The sequence below is a fragment of the Berghia stephanieae genome, chromosome 2 (genome assembly GCF_034508935.2).
Source record: "Berghia stephanieae isolate SIO BIC M18660-M18661 chromosome 2, UCSD_Bste_1.3, whole genome shotgun sequence".
Classification (NCBI taxonomy): domain Eukaryota; kingdom Metazoa; phylum Mollusca; class Gastropoda; order Nudibranchia; family Aeolidiidae; genus Berghia; species Berghia stephanieae.
The window spans coordinates 115,310,239-115,332,776 of NC_088361.1; the positions used below are offsets into that span (position 1 = coordinate 115,310,239).

At 34.4% G+C, this 22,538-nt stretch overlaps 1 protein-coding gene across 7 annotated transcripts in view; it reads left to right on the forward strand.

The window, feature by feature from the left end:
• The first annotated feature begins 3,012 nt into the window (after positions 1 to 3,012).
• The window catches only part of LOC144963835 (uncharacterized), a 54,734-nt gene continuing 35,208 nt past the window's right edge, over positions 3,013 to 22,538 (forward strand). The window contains exons 1-3 of one of the 7 annotated variants that reach the window (XM_078897777.1): positions 3,013 to 3,030; positions 7,302 to 7,666; positions 10,535 to 10,712. In XM_078897777.1, the coding sequence (XP_078753903.1) occupies positions 7,570 to 7,666; positions 10,535 to 10,712 (275 nt within the window). In that variant the 5' untranslated portion in view covers positions 3,013 to 3,030; positions 7,302 to 7,569. Of the gene's footprint in view, positions 3,093 to 7,250; positions 7,667 to 10,534; positions 10,713 to 22,538 lie in introns of all 7 variants that reach the window. The other 6 variants (XM_078897780.1, XM_078897775.1, XM_078897778.1 and 3 more) reach the window with 6 other exon arrangements.

The following is a 22,538-nucleotide window of genomic DNA, read 5'->3' on the forward strand; positions in this document are numbered from 1 at the left end:
ACACTGTTTTGAAAAACATTCTGCAACAAGAACTGGTGTCGACATAAAGTAATTTATCTTACTGAGCTGTTCATCTCGGGTCAATTTCCAGGGTAATTAATGATCATAACATACAATAAATATTGATATGAAAATAATAACAAACAACCATCATACTCAAGATCCACGAGATTTTCTCATTTCCCTGAGGCTAATGGCCAACTGAATAAAAGTACGGAGTGCCTTTGGCATCTTAAAAACCATATCTTTTAGAGCCTTAAGGCCCAGGAGCCAAGCTTATCCCGAATTATATAGCGTTAAACGTATAACAGATATTGCTTGTTACACTATGGATAAGACGCTAGTTTATCACGAAGTCCTTTTGGCCAGATCTCACGTACCCAGCGACCCAATCACTCTTAGATGGACAAGGGAGGGATCAGAAAATAACATCAACTTCAGCCGAATTATAAGCAGAGAATTTCGTGTCTGACTCGTATATCAGTATACACCTACATCCTCGTCATGGGATGTTAGAGTGGGCGTCAACCCACAGTACTTTTCTGAATAGTGTTGTTTTCAACCATAAAAGTGCAAAAAAAATTTGTTTAAACAATCATAAATACTAAGCTTACTGTCGTACTTGGATCGACCTCGGGCCGATATATTGCTTTTGGATTACTTCTGTTCTTTGCTTTGAACTAATCCATGTTGTCTTATATTTTTCTCTTTTTTATGCGTATGTTAGGCAGATAATATCAACAATGACAAACAAAGAATACAGTTGTAATACAGGTGTTGTATTGTTGAACGGTTCATAATTCGCTGTCTGCTTAGGGTGCAGCATTCTTACAATATATGATTGTTACACTCTTGCTTTTTGGAATTCCGGACTTGTTCCTAATTGCCACATGAGCCTTCTAATTTCAAAACGCAAGAGTGTAAGAAACCTTTTATTCTCCCCCCCCTCCCTCATTCAATTCTGATGTCATTGTCTCTGAAAAAAAGACATTTTCAAAAATGCTTAAAGGATACTTCTTTTTTAAAAAAATATTCAAGGAAAAATTTAAAATTTAATAATCTGACATCACAAATTATTATTGTAAACTTGATATCATTCGATTCTGATTTCATTGTCTCTGAATAAAAGACATTTTCAAGAATGCTTGAAGGATACTTCTTTTTTTTTTAAATCTAAAGAAATTTTTTTTGACAATCTAACATCACAAATTATTATTGTAAACTTGATATCATTACGCGTTGCGATTTATGGGGAGGGGTAGAATGATGCAAGCTAATCACACTCAAGTTTAGAGCGTTTAATTCTCTACATAAAATTCACACTCCGATTTTGGGTTTCGAATTTTCTGCTGACAAAGCCCCCTTTGGTTTGATGTGTCTTATTCTCAAAAGAAAATTCGTACCTTAGGAGCGTGGGATTCTCTGCATACATTTAATTCACACCACGGTTTGCAATTTCGAATTCTCTGTTGATAGTGGGACAGGGTGGCTCAGCGGTATGGTCTTTGCTTCGTAGCCAAAAGGTTCCGAGCTTGACCACTCTCCTCTGTGTGGCCTTGAGCAAGTCATCCTGCTCTAGCTAAGTTTGCAGCGATGTCCTGCTGCGGACGTCTGGTTATTCCATTCTTTGATCAATAATAACTATCTAGGCTACAGAGTCTTCAATTTTGGATGAAAGCGCAAGGGATTTCAGGATCCACGGAGCAGACACTGGGTGGCAGCAAACTTACCAAGATCTGAAAGAAGTCACTCAATACAATCGGGGTGTGTTGGATTAGTCCATTTGTTCCCACTGCAGGGAAATGTCTGACAATGTAAAGCATGCCTTTCTTACATTCCTGCATGACTAGATTAGAAAGGTGTTTTGATACTGTCCAATAATGTAGGGCAGTTTATAAATAGTACAAGCAAAAGATTTCTTTTTTAACAACATTTACTTATTACGTTCTGCCCAATGTAACCCCACCTTACGGTAGTTTGTTTACATCCAATACATCGTTTTGTGTCATCCTTGTTCTGCCACGAATGCTACATGGACAGAATTGACAACCAAGGAAAACAGTAGTTCGTTTAATCGGGAATCTCTTTTAATAAGCCGACGAATCTATGGAAAGCCTTGTACCTGATTTTTGAGCTCCAAGAATGAGTTGACAAATCTTATTTGAAAATACCCATTTGTCATAAGCTCATAACTTTAAACAGCCGTTTACACAACTAAGGTGTATTACAGACAGATAGGGCGCTAGACCACTGGTCTTGAGAGTTTCGTTTCAAAATTCCTAAAAATCATGTTACGTATTTAGAGCTGAAACTTACTCATATTAATTTTTCTTAATTTTTTGACAACGTCCTTTACGACCTACTTTCCAATCACAATAATTAAAATGTTTTATTTATAGATTAATTTATAATTCGACTTCTGACCTTCGACTTCTGACCTTCTTGACATTTGGACAAAAGAAAAGGTCAAATCTAAATTGAGAACTATATGTTGATAGCCCTGGCATTAATAATTCAAAGCTGACTTTCATTAAAAGAGAGAATATCAAAATAACGTGAAGAATCTGGAGTAGTGATAATGTATTTTCTCAAAGGTCATCTATTGAATTATTCGTCTATGAGAAAAAAAAAGAGTGAAACCCTTTTTATGATTCTCAAAATAAAAATCGCCGTGATAGATGAATTTTAATAAAACCCCAAATTATTTCCTTTAAAAAATATCTCAGATAATAAAAAAGAAATCATTTTAGATTAGATTTCTTTACCGTTATAGGCGAAGGATGTCGATATAAGAAGAGTGGTTGGGTTGACTATGAACTACGTAATCTGCAATAAACGAAGTTATCTATAACAAGACGGAAGTGGTGAGTTGGGCTGGAGTAAAAAAATAGTAAGGCGAGTTTTTGAAATTGATGGATGACTTGGCAAGACCATCACGGTATGGGAGACCCAATCTGTCTTATCTGACAACGTCCTCTACACTCGTTTATTCAAATGAGATGGGCCAAATTATATTAGGGCTGACGAGAGGTTAGTCTAAGCTTTATTATTTTACATTGAGTGACTGTGAATGTGTGATTCATATTACCTCGGTAGTGATTTGTGTCCGTGTGATGGGTTTTAATATTTAATGTGGACTAAATATGGGATATAAAACATAAAAACGGGTTTATTGCCGTTATCGGTATATCTGTTTTGATCGGATAATGATGGCAATGATAATGATTGTGATGACGATATTGATGCTGATGCTGATGATATTATAATAGCAATAGAAATAGAGATAAGAAATTTATGAACGCAATTTGTTTCTCGACATTTGGCTGGAGGTTATGGGAATAATAATGTTATTTTCAGGATTAAGCTTGCTTCAGGATTTAAAAAACCCGATCAATTAGCAGCATTTAACCCTAAATGTGTAGGACGAGACATGACGCCTGTAAGGCGATATTATATTTTTTTTTTGGACAGAGACAACGCTGTTATCGAACCAGGTACTCATTTTACACCTGCGTACGGTGAGAGAATATGAGTAAGAGTCTTCTTCAAGGACTCAACTATGCGCCGAGCGAGGCTCGAACCCAGGACCGTCCGATCCGAAAGCGAGTGTCATACTACTAGATCACATAAACCACACACACACACACACACACACACACACACATATATATATATATATATATATATATATATATATATATATATATATAAATATATTTATAAATGAGTTAATGCGAAATAGCTGGTGCCATTATCTATCATAAGGATTTCACTGGAATGGACTCGTATACATGAATCATACCTTCATTAACCGATAATAATTCCTAACAGCTCAAAGAAGAAAAGTTGTTCAATTATTACTCCGAAGTTCAGGAACACAAATTGCGCGGCATATGATGTAGTAATTATGGAGTTATTGCCCTTGACTATATCCATGGTTATTTTGTAATAAATGAAGAAATTATTCCTGTTTTGCCACAAAATTATAAAAAAATTCTAATCACTCAAAGAAGCAAAGTTGTTATATATTATGTGTGTTGTTGATGTGTATTTTTAGGCGGGGGGGGGGGGGGGGGGGTGTAGCTCACCTAGGTAGCCGTATATAAATAGATTGATTTAGATCCTTGATTGTGTCGAGATTTCCCTTTTGGACCTGTAACTCTGTGGGATCTTTTGGACCTGTTTATTATGGTGATAAAGATACATGGAGTAAATCTGACTCATAAATGAACAACACACAACAAACGACGTTTCTAATATACATATAACATATGTATACAGTGTTTACTTGAAAAAGGACAAAGGCCGAAACGTCGTTTGTTTTGTGTTGTTCATTCATGAGTCGGATTTACTCCCCTTATCTTTATCTCCATTTTATTGACTCATTTAGGCACCTCTATTTACCTGTTTATTAGTTTGGTTGCAGAAAGTGCTTTTTATGCCAGACCAAGAGCAAAGGATATCAATCAGTTGTTATCAGCCATATTATGTTACAAACGTGGAGACAAATCCTGACCCCATGGCATGGATCGTATGGCTTTGATGGATTGCCATTTAATGTGAAAAAGGGACCATTAATGGCTTGACATTGAGCTTATCATAACACTGCCTCTAAGAGTGCGGCTATGTGGTCTTATGGTATGACACTCGCTTTCAGATCGGAAGGTCCTGGGCTCAAGATTCGCTCGGCGCATAGTTGAGTCCTTGGAAAAGGCTCTTTACTCACATACTCTCACCGTACTCAGGTGTAAAATGAGTACCTGTACATTAACAGCGTTGTAGCTATCGAAAAAAAATGTAGTATCTCCAAACAGGAGTCATGCCTCTACTACATGTTACGCTTTGCTGTTGGACCATTTTTAAAGCGCTTTGAGCACGTTTGGTAATGATAATAATATTGCCCTCTATTAAAGCACAAGCTCAAGTTTAAAAAAAAGAAAGAGTCATGATGAACATGAAATGAAATTACATGTATCTATCTTGTCTTGAACAAGAAACATTAGTTACACTTAACTTCAAGACCACCATTGAACCTGAGATTTAAAATATGAAACTCTGAGACAAATCTAATCATATTTTGGGTGTCTTGGCTCTCACACATCTCTCCGTTCACGACTATTTGTTCCAAGACCAATTTTGCTGGCATTATCTGGGAAATCCGTTTAGACGTGTTATCCCCCAACTGATGAGATTTCAGACCCCTAAGACTTGAGCCTGAAAGTTTAATTTTGAGAATACAAGACGGGGCTCCTTGGTTACTTGCGATTACAACTTGTGTTTTATGAGCAAATAGTGAAAATTACATTCTGACGGCAAGGACGTAAGCGCTTATTTGATTATATAGACAGACTGATGACATGGGGTGGTGAGGATGGATGGAGATGACAATGACGATGATGATGATGATGATGATGATGATGATGATGATGAAAGTGACGAAATGTCGTGATTATGGTACTGTTGTTGTTTTTATTAGTATTGTCGTCGTCATCGTCGTCGTCGTTGTTTCTATTCATTCTGATGATGATGATGATGATGATATTTTTTATGACAATTTTGAATAATAATAATAATGATATTAATCATGATATAATGTTGGTGGCGACGATTGTGATGATTAAGATAATGGTGATAATGCTGATGATGATGATGATGAAGATGATGATGATGATGATGATGATGATGATGATGATAATTATAAGGTTAATGATAACTTAGTGAGATTAGATGACAACTTTGAAAAGTAATTAATAATTGATAAAAACCTTACTCCTGTGCCTACTTCCTAACTTCTCAATTTAATAACTAGTATTATACTTTCGTCCATTTTATGGGCAATCTTCAAGGTGCTATCTAGAGCCTTTCTGGCCAATAACTACCTTTCTCTGAATAAATCATATCAACAAAAATGAAAGCAACAACAACAACAATAATTGTAATTATGAAACCTAATTAAAAAGCCACTTGAAGCTACATTTTACAACGCAACAAAGCAGAAACTTCCGATTCTTGGATTAGTTTTTAAAGTGAATTCTCTCCGGTTTACGAATATTTTGTCAACAGCGTTGTTTCTCTCCGAAAAAATTGTAATATAGCCTAACAGGCGTCATGTCCCGTCCTACATGTTAAGTGTTCTGCTGTTGGCACAGAGACCCCTTGTAAAGCTCTTTGAGCACGTTCAGTGGATATTGCGCTATATAAAATCTCATTTAAAAAAAGAAAAACCACATGCTTTTTGCAGAGCACGGCTCTGAAATGGTTAATTACCTTTATCATCATGGATTAACGCGACTCCATAAATTTATTAATAGACCACATCTCTTAACTCACTCAACCCTAACACCGACTATATCCGTAGTTTACCAGAGTTACTTTTACCCCGTGCCTATTTATTACATTTTTTCTGAGACAAACTATAGGCGTAGTTTGCATGTTAATGGTGGTTGAATAAAACAATCTATGTACATGCTCATTTTTAATACGTTTTTTCCCATTTTGAAAAGCAGCAAAAATCTCTAGGATTGAGTGAATTAATGTCACGTTTATCGTGTCGCTTAAGGTAACCCATGTTTTCGTTACTTGACTCTTGTCAAGTTCAAATTCAAGCATCAAGGAACATGACCAGTAGCTGGATAAGTGTTTTAAACTGGGCAAATTAATTAAAAGACCACATCTCTTAACGTCACAATTATCGTGCCGCTTAAGTCTCTCCTTACTGATCCTTTTCAGTATTTTCCCAAAATGGCAGGCTCTCCCCGAGGAAAAATTGATTTTCAAATTCAAGCAAGACACTACAAAACAACGTTATGTTATTATTAATTTAAAAAACAAATATCTTTATTCAAAGTTTGTGATGTACAAAGTAAATATGAATAAGAAAAATGCATTTTGTGTCGTAACGAATGTGACGATTTTGCTGCAGGTGGTAAGGAGAGGGTTAAGGTTACCCGTGTTTTCCTTTCTTGACTCTTGTCAAGTTCTAATCCAAGCATCAACGAACATGACCAGTTGCTGGATGTGTGTTGTTAACTGGGCAAGGCAGATCACAACCACTCGACTCTAGTACAAATTAAATTTGGCATTTAAATGACGTATATTGATGTGTTTGTTAGCTTGTGTTTGTGTGTGTGTGTGTGTGTGTCTGTGTGTACGTAATATAAAACTACATAAATTCATACATATACAAATACACACAAACACACACACACACACACACATATATATATATATATATATATACATGTATATAGACATACATACATTACTATGTGTAAGCGTGTGTCTGCATAATGTGTACACAGAATAAACAATCTGAAGATTATTAAGCCCTTGTGTTGTAGACTGCTGAAATATAAAAATAATATTTAAAAGTGTCCGTGTTTACAGTTAGATATTCCTGGAGGGATGAATGAAGTTTATTCCTGGAACCGTTTCAACTCGTGAAAATGAAACAATAGCCCCAAGTGACAGATGCTAATCCGGAGTTCCTGCGGGGAGGAGAAGGCAGTCCACATTATCAATTTTCGTTGCTTCTGGGGGGATTAGTATTTCCATTGATGGAAGTCCGAGATGATGTCATGTATGAATGCTGTTGTCTTTCTGCTGACATTGTACTTAACATGGCTGGGACAAGTTGAAGGAGACGAGTCTTCATTTGAACAAACAAGTAAGACCGTTTAGTCACTCACTCGCCCCTCCCCTTCCACCTCTCTCTCTCTCTCTCTCTCTCTCTCTCTCTCTCTCTCTCAGCTCTCCCCTTCTCTCTCTCTCTTTCTCTGCCCCTCCCCCTTCTCTCTCGCTCTTTCTCGATCTCTCTTTCTATCCCTCTCATCCCTCTCTCTCTCTCTCCCTCTCATCCCTCTCTCTAACTCTCCCCCTCCCCTCTCTCTCTCTCCCCTCTCTCTCTCCTCTCTCTCTCTCTCTCTCTCTCTCTATATATATATATATATATATATATATATAACGATATATATATATATATAACGATATATATATATATATATATATATATATATATATATATATATATATATGAGTGTTGGTGGGTACTTGTAGGTACGAGAGTGCTCGATAATTTAGGTTAGAGCATATAAAAATAGATAAAACCCCACGCAGGAATTAAGCCGAAACGATGTTCTCCATTCTATAGATGTCGCTGCCTCCATTCCATCAGTCGGCATTTATCCACACACACACACACACACACACACACACACACACACACACACACACACACACAATGAGAACACACTACAGCATGCCACTACATAACAACACTAATCGCTGTCCCATAATTGACACTGCGGAAGTAAGGACGAAATTAATAAACACCACTAAACTCTCGAAAGAAAAAACCATTCTACGGATAAATGCCGACTGATGAAATGGAGGACATGGAAACCATCGTTTCGGCTAAAAGTACGTGAGTATATATATATATATATATATATATATATATATATATATATATATATATATATATATATATATATATATTATATATATATATATATATATATATATATATATATATATATATATATATATATATATATATATATATACTCACGTATTTTTAGCCATTTTAGCCATATATATATATATATATATATATATATATATGTGTATATATATGCTAGTGTATGAGTATGTGTGTGTGTCTGTGTGTCTCTTATATAAACAAAAACCATGCAATAATAATGGTCAGATTCATGATATAATCTAAGTATGATTCTCTTCAACTTCTACATTATTGTACGAGTAAAATCATTTCAAGCTTTCCTTATCTACACGAAGTGTCTCTCTCATTTCCTGAATATAGCGAATGCTCGAAACAATATTGAAGAAGATGAAGAAAATACAGTAAACTTAGATTAAGTGCGGCTATGTCGTCTTGTGGTATGACACTCACTTTCAGATCGGAAGATCATGGGTTCGAGCCTCGCTCGGCGCATAGTCCCTGGAAAAGACTCATTACTCACATTCTCTCACCATATTCAGGTGTAAAATGAGTACTTAACCGTTCACAGCGTTGCTTCTGTAGGAGAAAAATGTAATATCGCCTAACAGGCGTCATGTCTCGTTCTACATATTACGTGTTGCTTTTGGTCAGGACCCCTTGGTATAGCGCTTTTAGCATGTTGAGTGCATATTGCGCTCCATTTGTTGTTTATATTATGACATATTATATGTATTTTAATAAGATAATAAAGGAAATTAGATAAGACATAGGGATCTAATGAGTGTAAACGCATCACTTCTATGGACAACGCTCAGTGTTGTGGTTACCTTTCGTAGCATAGGCAGTGGACATTGCTTTGATTGTTCATTGAGCGGTGTGACCTCAACATCGTGAGAATAGCCTATGGTGACAGGGCGGAGTAATACGCAATTTGGACATTATGTAGACAGAATATTACAAGCCTTATGACATGTCAAACCAAAGCGAGGACAACAAAATTTCAGGGCACACCATCAATCACTTCGAGAAGAATTCTTCCCATTGGTATAAGAATGTAAAATCTCCATTTACAAGATTGATATATCTTGTTATATTGAATTTTTAAGTCTGGTACTAAATTTGTTATTGCTTTAATTTAGTATTGTAATACGTTTGGTACTAGAGTGTTTTTTTTTCTTCTTTTTCTTTTCTTTTTTTTTTCTTTTTTTTTTTTTTACCATTACCAGGATTTTTAATGACCTGAAATTCGAAAGGCCATTTGTCAAGGCAAAAATAAGAGTTCACGATTCGATTGAAATTGTACTATTAAAAATAATAAAACTCAAAGGTTATGAAGCAACAGGTGTGAAATTTGACGGAATGCTATTACCCCCCCCCCCCTCCCCCTCCCCTCATATATATTGATTTGCATTATGTTCCTACTGCAAGAATAGAAATAATTCTTATTTAGATCTGTTCGAGCGAAAATAGCTTGACATCAAACTAAACAGCCTTTTGATTCTTATACTTGAAACAAGTAGGTGGAAATGAAAACTGTTTCAGACCTTTGAGACGCACATTCAATTCATTCATTATTGAAGTCTATATAATATTACATTATACTTTATAGCTTCAGAACTAAAAATTGTCGCCCTGTTGTAATTAGTTTGTTATTGATTTTCTTTATCGAGTCAATCTGGTTTGATCAAGAACTAAATGATAAATGAAAATATCATCCACAACGCCATTGACAATTTCTTTATCACTTTATACCTATTGGTGCGGCTATGTGGTCTAGTGGTATGACACTAGCTTTCGGATCGGAAGATCCTGGGTTCGAGGCTCGCCCTCGGCGGATAGTTGAGTCCTTGGAAAAAGCTCTTTACTCACATTTCTCTCACTGTACTCATTTGTAAAATGAGTACCTGACCGTTAACAGCGTTGTCTTTGTCCGAAAAATTGTAATATCGCTAACAGGCGTCATGTTAAATGTTGCTGTTGGCCAGGGACCCCTTGTAAAGCGCTTTGAGCACATTTAGTGGATATTGCGCGCTATATAAAGCTCAATTTTAATTTTTTTAAATATTATTTCAGAAGAATGTTCTACATACAGCGAGAAACTTGCCTCCTTCCCCGATCTGCACAACATGATACGGTACAAGGAAAGGAGATACAGTGACCTCCATATTGATTCTGTCAAAAACACTAACAGGGAGAGAAGTTTTTACTGGTGTGAGTTGGATATTGAAGAATCGGACACGATTTATAAAAGGTTTGTATGCTTTAAAGTTTTCGTAACACTTTATTATCACAGTAGCACCCAGAGGTACAGTGATTTATATGATAACCTAGACGTCTATCAGCAGTTTTGTCACTCTTGTATCAAGAAAGTCTTGGAAAAAAGTTAAAAAACTGGGGTTAAATTAAACATTATCAACCAACCTATGTAACATTCCAACATTATAATTTATTTATAAATATGAAACCCGTAGACCTATTGATTAAGACGTAGGTATTTATCCAGTATAACAAAAAGAATGAAACTTCTTCGTTTCAATAATAATGATAATAATAATAATAATAATAATAATAATAATAATAATAATAATAATAATAATAATAATAATAATAATAATAATGATAATAATAATAATAATAATATGATCACTTCAACCAAAAATCAATTCTGTCGAACTCTAAAATAAAAAAAAAAACAAACCCCCCCCCCCAAAAAAAAAAATAAACAAAAAAATACAACAACAACGAAAAATAAACAAAACAAACAAACAAACGAACGAAAAAACCCCGAAACACCCCCCCCCGCCCCAACAAACACAACAACAACAACAACAAAAACAGAAAACAATCAAAAACATATTTTTAACATTTTAACCAGAAGACCAGTCCTTTAATTAATCGATTAACCAAATTGACCCTCATCTTGTCACACACTTTCAGATGTCCTTGAAGAAAGAGTCCTCCTTTCAGGAGTAATTTAGAATTCTGCTAACACTCTCCCGTATTTTTTTTATATTTGGGGGGGGGGGGGAGGGGGAGTTATATAAATAATTCCTACTGGTGTCAGACGTTAAATTAAATTTAAGATACACCCGTGTGCAAAATATCGTTGCCTGAACACGAATAATTGAATTAGGTTCTAAAAACCAAACACTCCTGTACTTGCTCTTTTCTCTCCTCATACTAAGTCTGCTCAGGTTAAAGCCATTAGAACGTGGCATAGGCACGATACATATTTATATATATATATATATATATATATATATTTACATATATAAATACATATATATATATATAATATATATATATATATATATATATATATATATTATATAATAAGTTCACTCACGCCTTATCGGGCAATCTCGTACCTACAAGTACCCACCAACACCCATATATATATATATATATATATATATATATATATATATATATATATATATATATATATATACATTCTTTTACAAAAGAAACTAGACAGATTTATTCCGCTATAATTCAATATTGGTTGGAATAAATACAATGATATATACATAATATACCCAATCATTTAAAAAATCGATTGTGCGAAATCGAGTACAAAACTGAAATCAGCACACATGACGTACTTCAGTATTTTGTATTCCACTATTATAATTGCTCAACAATGCCACAACTCATTGCCTTATTGATGATGTTAGTTGATTGACTGTTTCTGTTGATATATCTGTCCAAATGTATTATTTTAGTCTTTCGAATAATTTATCGAATTTATACAGCTTTCTTGTCTTTTTGTTCTTGTTTTGTTTAAAAAAAAATAGATTTCCATTCGTAAAATCACAAATATTATGTTCAATGGGATTCATGTGACACATCTGGCCCCTGTCCATCGTTTCGGAAAGCAGATATTTGTCCAGCTGAGGCGTTATCAAACTGGAATATCACCATGTGATTATTCTGATTGCGAATAAACGAGACGACTATTGGTTTAACTCTCTACTTACCAGCCATTTTCAGGATTTTCCCCAAAACTTCACACTCAACTAACACAAAAATAGATTTTTTATCACTCTGACATAAAAGCAGTAACGTTCTTGCCATACATAATTTCCTTAGCAAACCTTATCTTCAATACACTTCTTTAAATTTTATGATGTACAAAAGAAATTTGCATAAGAAACATGCTGGTTGTATCGTAAAGAATGTGACAATTTTCCTATAGTTGGTAAGGAGAGGGTTAAGATTATTATTGATGTATATATTGAGACTTGAGTCATTGGTTTATCCGTATTTGCTCAGTTTTTCTACCACCAACTATCACTCCCCACACCATCACAGATCTATATGCTTGATATATCTTACTTCAATATGGTCATGGAAACGTACGTTGATTGCACGTATTCGTTTGTCTCAGGAATTAACTTCAAAAAAGTGATTCGTCTGTAAAAAAAATGCCATCCCGCATATTCTGATCCCAGTCCTGGAGTTCATGTCGAGCAACTTTGTGTTGTCATCTTTGGTCGAATTGATTTTCCCTGCGTTCTTGTTAAACATAAACCAATCGTAATATACCCTTGTATTTAGCCCTTACGCACTACTTCCGGTTTCATACAAACATCCCTTACCCCATTGAGTGGGATTGATTACTATAATCTCATAGTACGAGTCCCGGGTTACTTAATCAATATACAGAGCGTCTGACTTTTAAAATTACGTTAGTTATCGTATAATTTGTTGAAACTAGATAGTCTTATAAACATTTCAATCGTTCCATTTTTGACTTGATAATTTCAAAAAATGCTGTTTTCTGATTGTTTTTCTGTCCATGTCACCGACCGATAACCAGGAACCAACGCTTTTGTGAACTGTAGCCTACAATTATAAGACTGATAATAAGTAATAATTTTGAATAATCGGAGTATTCTTTTTTTTAATGAATTAAGTAGATAAGTGGATGTGTTATTGATTTATTCATTTCTTGAATTCCTTTTTTTCTTTTTCAAGTTTTCAACGGCATGTCGCGTCCAACTCGCTTCACTTCCACTGTGATTATTTACAGACGCGTCTGAGTGTAATGACCAATGAAAATACACAGACATATTGTGTATAATCAACGGTGATTGTTCTCAGACGCATAAAAAAAATAATACGAAAACGTTAGTAATGCTTATAAAAATATAAATTGAAACAAGTAAAGTAAATAAAATATCAATAAAAGCAACAAACAAACAAAAAAACAAACAAACAAACAAACAAACCCAAACAACAAATCAGTAGAGGGGGGGGGGGGGGGTAGTAGCTTAGTCTGTATAAATAAGACACGTCGTCATTCATGTGGATGGTATGGAGAGTTAAGACGTCTGTCTCTGAAGTCAGGCTTGAAATCGGCTATGCGAGTTTGATTTCCAACTATACAGCCATTTATTTTTTGTAATATCAAATAAATTTGTGTGTTTTTTGGGGGTTTTTTGTCGTTGTTTTTTTTCATTCTTTCTACAGAATGTTTCAAATGATAAATATGCCACTGACGTGCACTTAATTGCAGGTCAGATAACCCAATCCCTTATGGGTTCATTGTTGTAATAGAAATCTCAAAAATTGACGCAAAATATTGTCCATAACAACAATGTTAAACTAGGCCCGTAAGTGGGTTCGGATGTCAGACCTGTATATATGAAGAAGAAGAAGAAGAAGAAGAAGAAGAAGAAGAAGAAGAAGAAGAAGAAGAAGAAGAAGAAGAAGAAGAAGAAGAAGAAGAAGAAGAAGAATAAGAAGAAGAAGAAGAAGAAGAAGAAGAAGAAGAAGAAGAAGAAGAAGAAGAAGAAGAAGAAGAAGAAGAAGAAGAAGAAGAAACCTAATCAAATATTAATTTCCCATACATTGTGCTCCAAATAGAAATAAAATCGATCTCGTGTTTCATATGTTCATGGTTCCTCTGATCTGTAAAGACTTATTGGTCTGACGTGTATTTTAATCAATGGGTTTCCCGGATATTGCTTGAACTATTCTGATGTAAAATGACGAAAGATATTTTTAATTTTGGCAAGAAAACAAAACAGTATATCGATAGATTGAAACTACCCCCTTTTCTACCAACAAGGCAGATGCATTAGATAGCAACAAGTTTTGGTCTTTCTAACAAGTTTCAACTTTTCAATGTTTATTTTTGGCAGTTTGCCAATACAGGACATAAATCAAAACATAATTACTAATTAACAAAACCTGCTTAATAATATTATTGTTGATAAAAATAGAATAAGTTACTTATTACCTTGGATAGGGCTTATTATAACTTATAGATATAATATAAAAGAGTAACTACCAGCATAATAATATTACTCTAAATTAACAAGAATCAAATAAATTACATATAACTGTGGATCTGGCTAATTTTAGCTTATCGTTATATAAAGTAAAATTTTCTTGCAAGATTGAAAACAAAATTTTGATAACACAGTCTATTTTAATGTCGGGAATTAAACTGTTGGCCTGCTTTTTGATGTTTTTTTAGCAGGCGTGGTCTCAGAACATAATCATTTGCCGTTTAACTGTGGAAGATAAAATGGGAGGAAATTTGATTGAAGCCAAAGCACACACAATAAAACAATCATGACAGGTCTCCAACACAAAATTGGATTGGTTTTTCGTAAATAACTCTCTAAACTAAAATGACATTTTCTTCTTCATTGCATATTAGCTATAGCCGTCTATTGTAAATCCACTGACAACTGAAAAGTTTTTCTCGTCCACTACGTACGTAAAAGACAAAAGCAAAAACAAATTTCCGATGCACAATGTGTAAGAATGTGTGTAATATATATATATATATATATATATATATATATATATAATATATATATATATTTATATTAATGGGTAAATAAATCAACTCACACACACACACACACATATTTTTTGACGTTGGTAGTACTTTTAAGATTTGGATAAATATATATTTTAAGGCTATCCAATGAAACTTTGATATGACAGTTTCTTCATTTCTTCATATCTTCCAAAATTATGAATACTTGCACTTTGGATATTTTAATATCACTCTTTCTGGCAGGCCTTTAAGAGTTGAAATGAGAAAATTCACGTAATCATATTTAATTAGATAACAATAAATTCTGCATTTTAAATGGTAAATAAGAGGGGAAATCTCTAACTGTTACAGACCATCTTAAAGAAATTGTTTCCCAGCTGCAAACTTAGCATCTTTTGGATAGACAAAATTACAGGCGTAGTGAACACTTATAATACTTCTGAGCACATCTTGTTCAGATAGTATTAACTTCCCGTCTACTCCTAGCGTGTACATTTTTGGGTCACATCTTTCGCCACTTGTCTTACCTTATTAAAAATTGAATTCGTTTCCAATTTATAAATAATCACATATTTAAAATAATTAATTTTTAAACCATTTCAACCAAAGATGACCCACCCCCTCATAGTGGTTTTAAGTCGGCATGTACAATAGATAGTTCAAAGATGACGTCACTCAGGCCTTTGTTATTGTTTTTGCCATCCGCATTTGTGAGTTGTTCTCACTAAACTGTATTAACCTGACTATAAGCGTTCATGGTAACACAGAGTTTGTGTGTTGGTCTGTTATACTTCCGGATGGCAATGTTGTGAACTCCTTGGCCAAGCGCATTCTATCTATATGCAAAAAAACTAAATATTACGTCAATCGTAAGATTTGAGTGAGTGAACTCTTCTTGTTTTATTAAGAAGTATGAGGGTCATGTAAGTAACTGCTCAGAGCTAGAAATGTGTTATTGTAGTGATTTAACTTTATATTCAATTTTCAGCATGATTTTCATCCCGACAAAATACTCTGTTGAACCGATTGGTCACAAAAGTATAAAATACAGTTCTCATTCAAATCGTGTCACTGTACATTTGCCAACTTTTGACCCTGCTGACCGATTCGCAGACAGAGAGATCGCTGAACTTGTCAATCAAAACACACATTTTTCGCTACAGAACTGTGCTAGCCAAGAAGAAATTGAATTGCTGACTCAAGATTACTTCACGGGAAAATCACTTGCCATTATTTGGAAAACAATACCTTCTTGTGGACCGTTCCCACTTTATATCTTTTTCTATATTTGGCATATTCGAAGTTTGTAACACAACGGCCCCGAAACCACTGGACCAATAATCATGAAATTTTGCATGATGTTTACAATTGATATGGAAATTGTTTGCGTGTATTATGAGATTGATGTTAACATCGTGATGATTTTATCGAGCAATCAATTTTGTTTCGTCAAATTCCATCGAAAACAGACGCCATCATTTTTAGCAAGTGGGTTGTGTGTGTCAACCTTCCGGTTAGCAACTATGACAATGAGATGGGAGTACTTGCATTGAATCGATACCAGTCAGTAGTTCCTCCCATTGTTTTGAATACATTTAATCTCTTAAAAGTGATATAAACCATTTTCCGCTCTTTTAGTATTGATAAAGAATTCTACGATAAGTGAGAGAAATATATCAGACATTAACCTTTTGCCTCTTGGATGATGTCATAGAATCCTACCTTAATTCCTTGCACCAAGGGACACAACTCCGCTTAATAATGTGTTATATTATGTTTAAAAAATTATTTATGAGAAAACTACTCATGCTACGGGTAGTGCAATGAAATAAAATGAAAAAGGACGGGAAAAGAATAAACTTTCATAAAATTCTCTACCATTTATATCAATATTATCATTATCAAGCTGGTCACGAAGTGAGTCAGTCAGAAAATTGAACGCCGTCTTGACCAAGACAATTTTTTTTGTTTGTTTGAACTATTGTAAATTTGCGATCGCGGAGAATTCTGAGACGAAATTTATATTCAATGAAAGGGAATTCATCCAGAAATGTAATGCAGAAATCTGTAATACACTCCAGTTTGTTTTACGGCCGTTACAGGAAGATAAACGAGAGGCAGTAAAAATAGCGATGACGGGTTAGACAAGGGTGGGTTGATAATGGGCCGTAATGGGTGATTCAAGGGGCAAAGGGTTAAATACACCAAATATATCTCCGTGTTCAAATAAACTGCTCCCTGGAATTCTCTTACGAAGTCAAAAAAAAAAAGTATCGTCTTTTAAGACAATAGAAATTGAGTTTAAATTTTATTCTATAGTTGAATCATGAATTTTGAGTTGATCGAATTATTATCACGTTCATTCGACGGACAGCCATGCTTGTGTGTGTGTGTGTGTGTGTGTGTGTGTGTGTGCGTGTGTGTGTGTGAGTGCATTATGAATATATGTATTATGTATAAATATATTACGAATACATATTATAACAAGTTTGTATGTATATATATATTATCTACATAATATATATATATATATATATATATATATATATATATATATAATATGTATATATACATAAACTATGAATATACATTATGTACACAAATACACATATATATATATATCATGTATATATATATATATTATGTATATATATATTTATATACAGAGCGAGAAGAGAAATGGAGAGAGAGAGAGAGAGAGAGAGAGAGAGAGAGAGAGAGAGAGAGAGAGAGAGAGAGAGAGAGAGAGAGAGAGAGAGAGAGAGGAGGGTGGGGAGATGAGAATGGGTAAAGGAAGACAGGGTTTTTCAACTTACCATCGTAGTTGTGTTCGAAATGTCTCGCTATGTTCTTGTCAAAAATATCTAAAAGGCTTTAATTTATCATGCAACCAATCTCCTCTCGCGAGCTTGATCCTAGAAGGCTGCACATTCGTTTGTTCTGTTCAAAACAAAATGGTTTCCAATGCTTTGTTCGCTATATTGTAATAAAATCAAACTTTTATATTTGAACTATAGTTTCTAGTTTGGAAAACATAAAACATTTAAAAAACAACAAACAAAACAAATTTCTAATAAAAACAGAAAAAAATATGACAAAAAGAAAATCCCATTGAGATAGAAACTAAAAAACAACAACAAACAAACAAAACAAACAAACAAACAAAAAAGCAAACCTACCCCCTCCCTCAAAAAATAAAATAGACAATTTTTTCTTTCGCAATTTTGATGTAGACGTCTGGCTGTCTCCAAAATGTAGATGGTTAATTGAGATGCATCAAAATGAGATGGTTGCTTCCATGTGGAATTCCGTTTTTTCAAAGAAATTCCTATCACCGGTTTCCCATTTCTAAAGATTTCAATGATATTATTTAACTCTAAACGTCTCTTACTGGTTCATAAAATGAAGAGTCCACATGGAATATGACACGAGTAAAGAATAAAAGTTTAACCAAAAGTTGGTCAATTTATGTGAGACTATCTGTGTCACGAAGGCCCTAGAATGAAAAGATCAGATAAAGTTCATACATTCTATTGTTGATTGTGTTGTCAGTAGTCTTTCGCCACAGCTGACTTTAATATCCACTAGAATCTTTCTTCAAAAGATTTAAGAACTATGACACGAATAGTTGATTTTCATTGAATAAGAAATGGATAACAAGGTTTTTGTTATTTAAAGTTATTTGATTGAATGTACCTTGAGAAAGTCCCTTTCCGTGGCCTTCCTAAAATCCATATCTTGACATTGACCAACATATTATGTCAAAATACAATTTGACGACCCCCAAAAGAAAGTGAATTGTGAGTTTTATTCAATAATAACTGTCCAAACAATGGGATTATTTGCATCCTTCATCACCACGAACGACAATGGCAACTCTCAAGACAGAGATCTAACCTGAAAATGAATCACAATACACGTCCTAGTGTCAGGCTTTACGTTTAGGATTAATTTTAAGCGAACAACAGTTGCAGTTGGCCTTTTTCAGAAGCCAAAATCTTCAGTTTTTTACATTACTATTATGATGTCATAAAATACACACAAAGACCGTGAGTGTGTATGTATATATATATGTGTGTGTGTGTGTGTGTGTGTGATTTTTTTGTGTATAAATGTGAGCGCATAAGGTTATGTGGATTAAACAATAGTTTATAATAACACTTGATTAAGCATAAATGGAGTCTTTCTTAGTTTTCTAAGCGTAAAAATTCAAAAGCTCAACAACCTTAAACCTATGACTCTGTCACATGCAGTGATAAATTGTAGAAGAACATATGGCTATAAGCGACATTCTATGACCTATCCAAAAATTCAAAATTTGACCTATTCTGACTTTAATTTAGAAAAAGGAAAAAATATGTTGATACATAGCTTTTATTGGGAGTTCCAAGTTTAGGTATGGTTGTATTGTCTTATTCAATATCTTAGGAGGGTAGTCATATGGGTCGTGGTCTGAGACTACTGCCCAACAGAGCTCTCTTCGGTATATAAATGTGGCCCCCATCTGTCTGCTCTTCTTTTTCTTCTTCTTCTTCTTCTTCTTCTTCTTCTTCTTCTTCTTCTTCTTCTTCTCCTCCTCCTCCTCCTCCTCCTCCTCCGCCTCATCATCCTCCTCCTCCTCTTCCCCCTCCTCCTCCGCGTCATCATCCTCCTCCTGCTCTTCCTCCTCCTTTTTCTTCTTCTTCTTCCTCTTCCTTTCATGCCAAAACTTCAGCAAACTGAGGAATATCTGGAGCATCTGGTCATTTATCGCCACTGGTGTGGAGGAAAGGAGATCATCTGAAGGCCTCGCTTCTGGATGATTGCCTAGTTAATGTGCCGGGTTTATTTCATTTGTGAATTGTGGAGGGGTAAAAGAGTACAGATGTGTCTTCATTCTGGAGACTGGGCGTCGAAACATGAGAATTGAATTATGAGTACCGTAGATGTTATTTTGAGAGTTGATGTGTTGGGATCTTTGATTGTCCTATAATTATATAAGTGCTTAGTTGTTTTTGCGTCGTTGAGCTAATGTTTTCCTGCCCTTTTTAAAAACCAGTTCTCGAGCATCAACATGTCGCTCAATTTTTGCATGGAAATCTGGCAGCTCGTCGTTGGATTTTTCAAGTTTTTAGATTTCGGTACAATGAAATAAGCTATCATTATTCCGAAATCTGCTTGACATATACCTCATAAAATTTGGTTTTTGACTGTTGTGTGACACAGTTCCATTTGCCTGTTTAGGAAACGGAAGATATTGATTTTATCGGTATATCTAGTGTTTGTTTCATGGTTCTTCCATTTCATGCTTGATTCCAAGGTCACACTCAAATACTTTGCATCCTTGGTGTGTTAAAGTGTTTCGTTGTGGATGATATAATATTCAGTCTCGATGGGTTTTAGTTTGTTTGTTTGTTGTTTTTTTTACACTTTTGAGGATGAAAGTTCCATTTCCATTTCTTCTCCTAAATTTCAACTTATTTAGGTCTTCCTTTAGTAATGTAGCATTAATTAAGTTTTAATCATTCTGTAGAGCGGACTGTCGTCAACACCAGACGTAGTTATGAATAACCCTTCTGACTGATGCCTCGGAATTTTCTTGAGATAGAAATGTTCTTAGATTTTGGGTGACGCAATCCTTCCCTGATTTTACACTGCGAAATACCCGTTAAATCGCCCATATAATGGCTCTCTATAATATTAATTATATTACATCCTTCAATTCACCCAACTGCATTGAAATTATGCAAGCACCAATGAATGTTCACAGATAATGATTCCGTCTTGGGTTATCCCTCAACGAAAATTAATGTTCATGCTTGCTATTAATTTTTATCCATCTCTCATTATATAGCTATGTTTTGTATTGCGAGTATCGCTATATCTTTTCTACACAAGTGTAATCTGAAACGTCTTCGTTTTTTTGTGAACGCCAAATGGATATTACGGAAGGGACAAGCCGTATGGATCATAAAAATAATAATATTTTTCTTGTGTAATAATCTCTTCTAAGATTAACAATTAGTTGGAACAAGTGTTGGACGTAAAACTCAATAGAATATACCAGTCATTTGAGTTCACTAGGATCTAAGATGTCAGATTTTAAAAATGAAATTTCTATTTTTTGGTAACAAAATAACCTCCATAAAAACTACCACGATTATTGTTAAATATCATGTCGAAATGTGTTTATGGCTCCTAAGCCCATTGTCGCTTATATTATTTGGAAAGCTAAAGCAACGCTTTTTTCAGTTTGAATCGAAATAAGCAATTTATACAACTGGTGTATTTTGATGAGTCAACCACTCCTGACTAATATATTCTACATTCCAAAGAGAAAAGACCCATAACAAGTTAATATTTTGAAAATATATTGCTTTTCTGTAGCAGCACAAATAGACACTATTTTAAGCATGCTTTTCGCCAGATGAAGTCGTAATTTACAATAAAAAATGGACAGATGACGTGAGTAAAATTAATATTCTACATTTTTCTTGTATTATTATTTTTCCAAATTTGTTGTCTGTATACATACGATTGTTATAGCATGAAAATATAATCTCGCTATTTATATATATCGCTTATTAATGAATATCCATAAAATTGATAATAAAAAGAAAATAATTATCACGTCTTGTACCAGTTGTCATTGAATTTCAATTGTCATTGCTTAAAATGTTAGCTTCATCATATATTTTATATTTACCTTTCCACGCCCCAAGCAGGTCCAGTTAATCCAAAAGATAATTTGCATAAATTTTTCGATTTGGTGGCTAGTTTTTTCTCTCTCTTTCTTTAACATTTATCTTTTTATCAAAATACAAATCATAGCTTCGTCTATCTCTATCCGCTCACAGTTGCTTTCTATCTTTATAGACAATCAAGTCTCTTCCAAACATCTCAAATAATCTCAATCCGTAATGTACACAATGCTGTCCCCAGGGAAATTCATTTGAATGTTTCCATTCCAATACTTGTTTACCATTTAGTTTATCCTTCGTCCTATTCAAATGCATAAACAAAAGGTGACTTACTGTTTTAAGATCCCGATCATCCCTTCCCTAATCTTAGTATTTCTAACGTTTTAATAGATGTCTATGCTGCTCTTGATTATGACATTAAGATGTTTTATACACAAAATAGCATTCAATTTTGCAAATGCCTTAATGTGGTGGTTCGTATTTAGAGACGTATAACACTGTGTGTCATTAGTATGACGTGAAGGACACAATGGCACTGAATTTCGTTTCAAAGACAATTCGATGCCGACGTGTACAGATTTTGTAGGTCTGACATCCG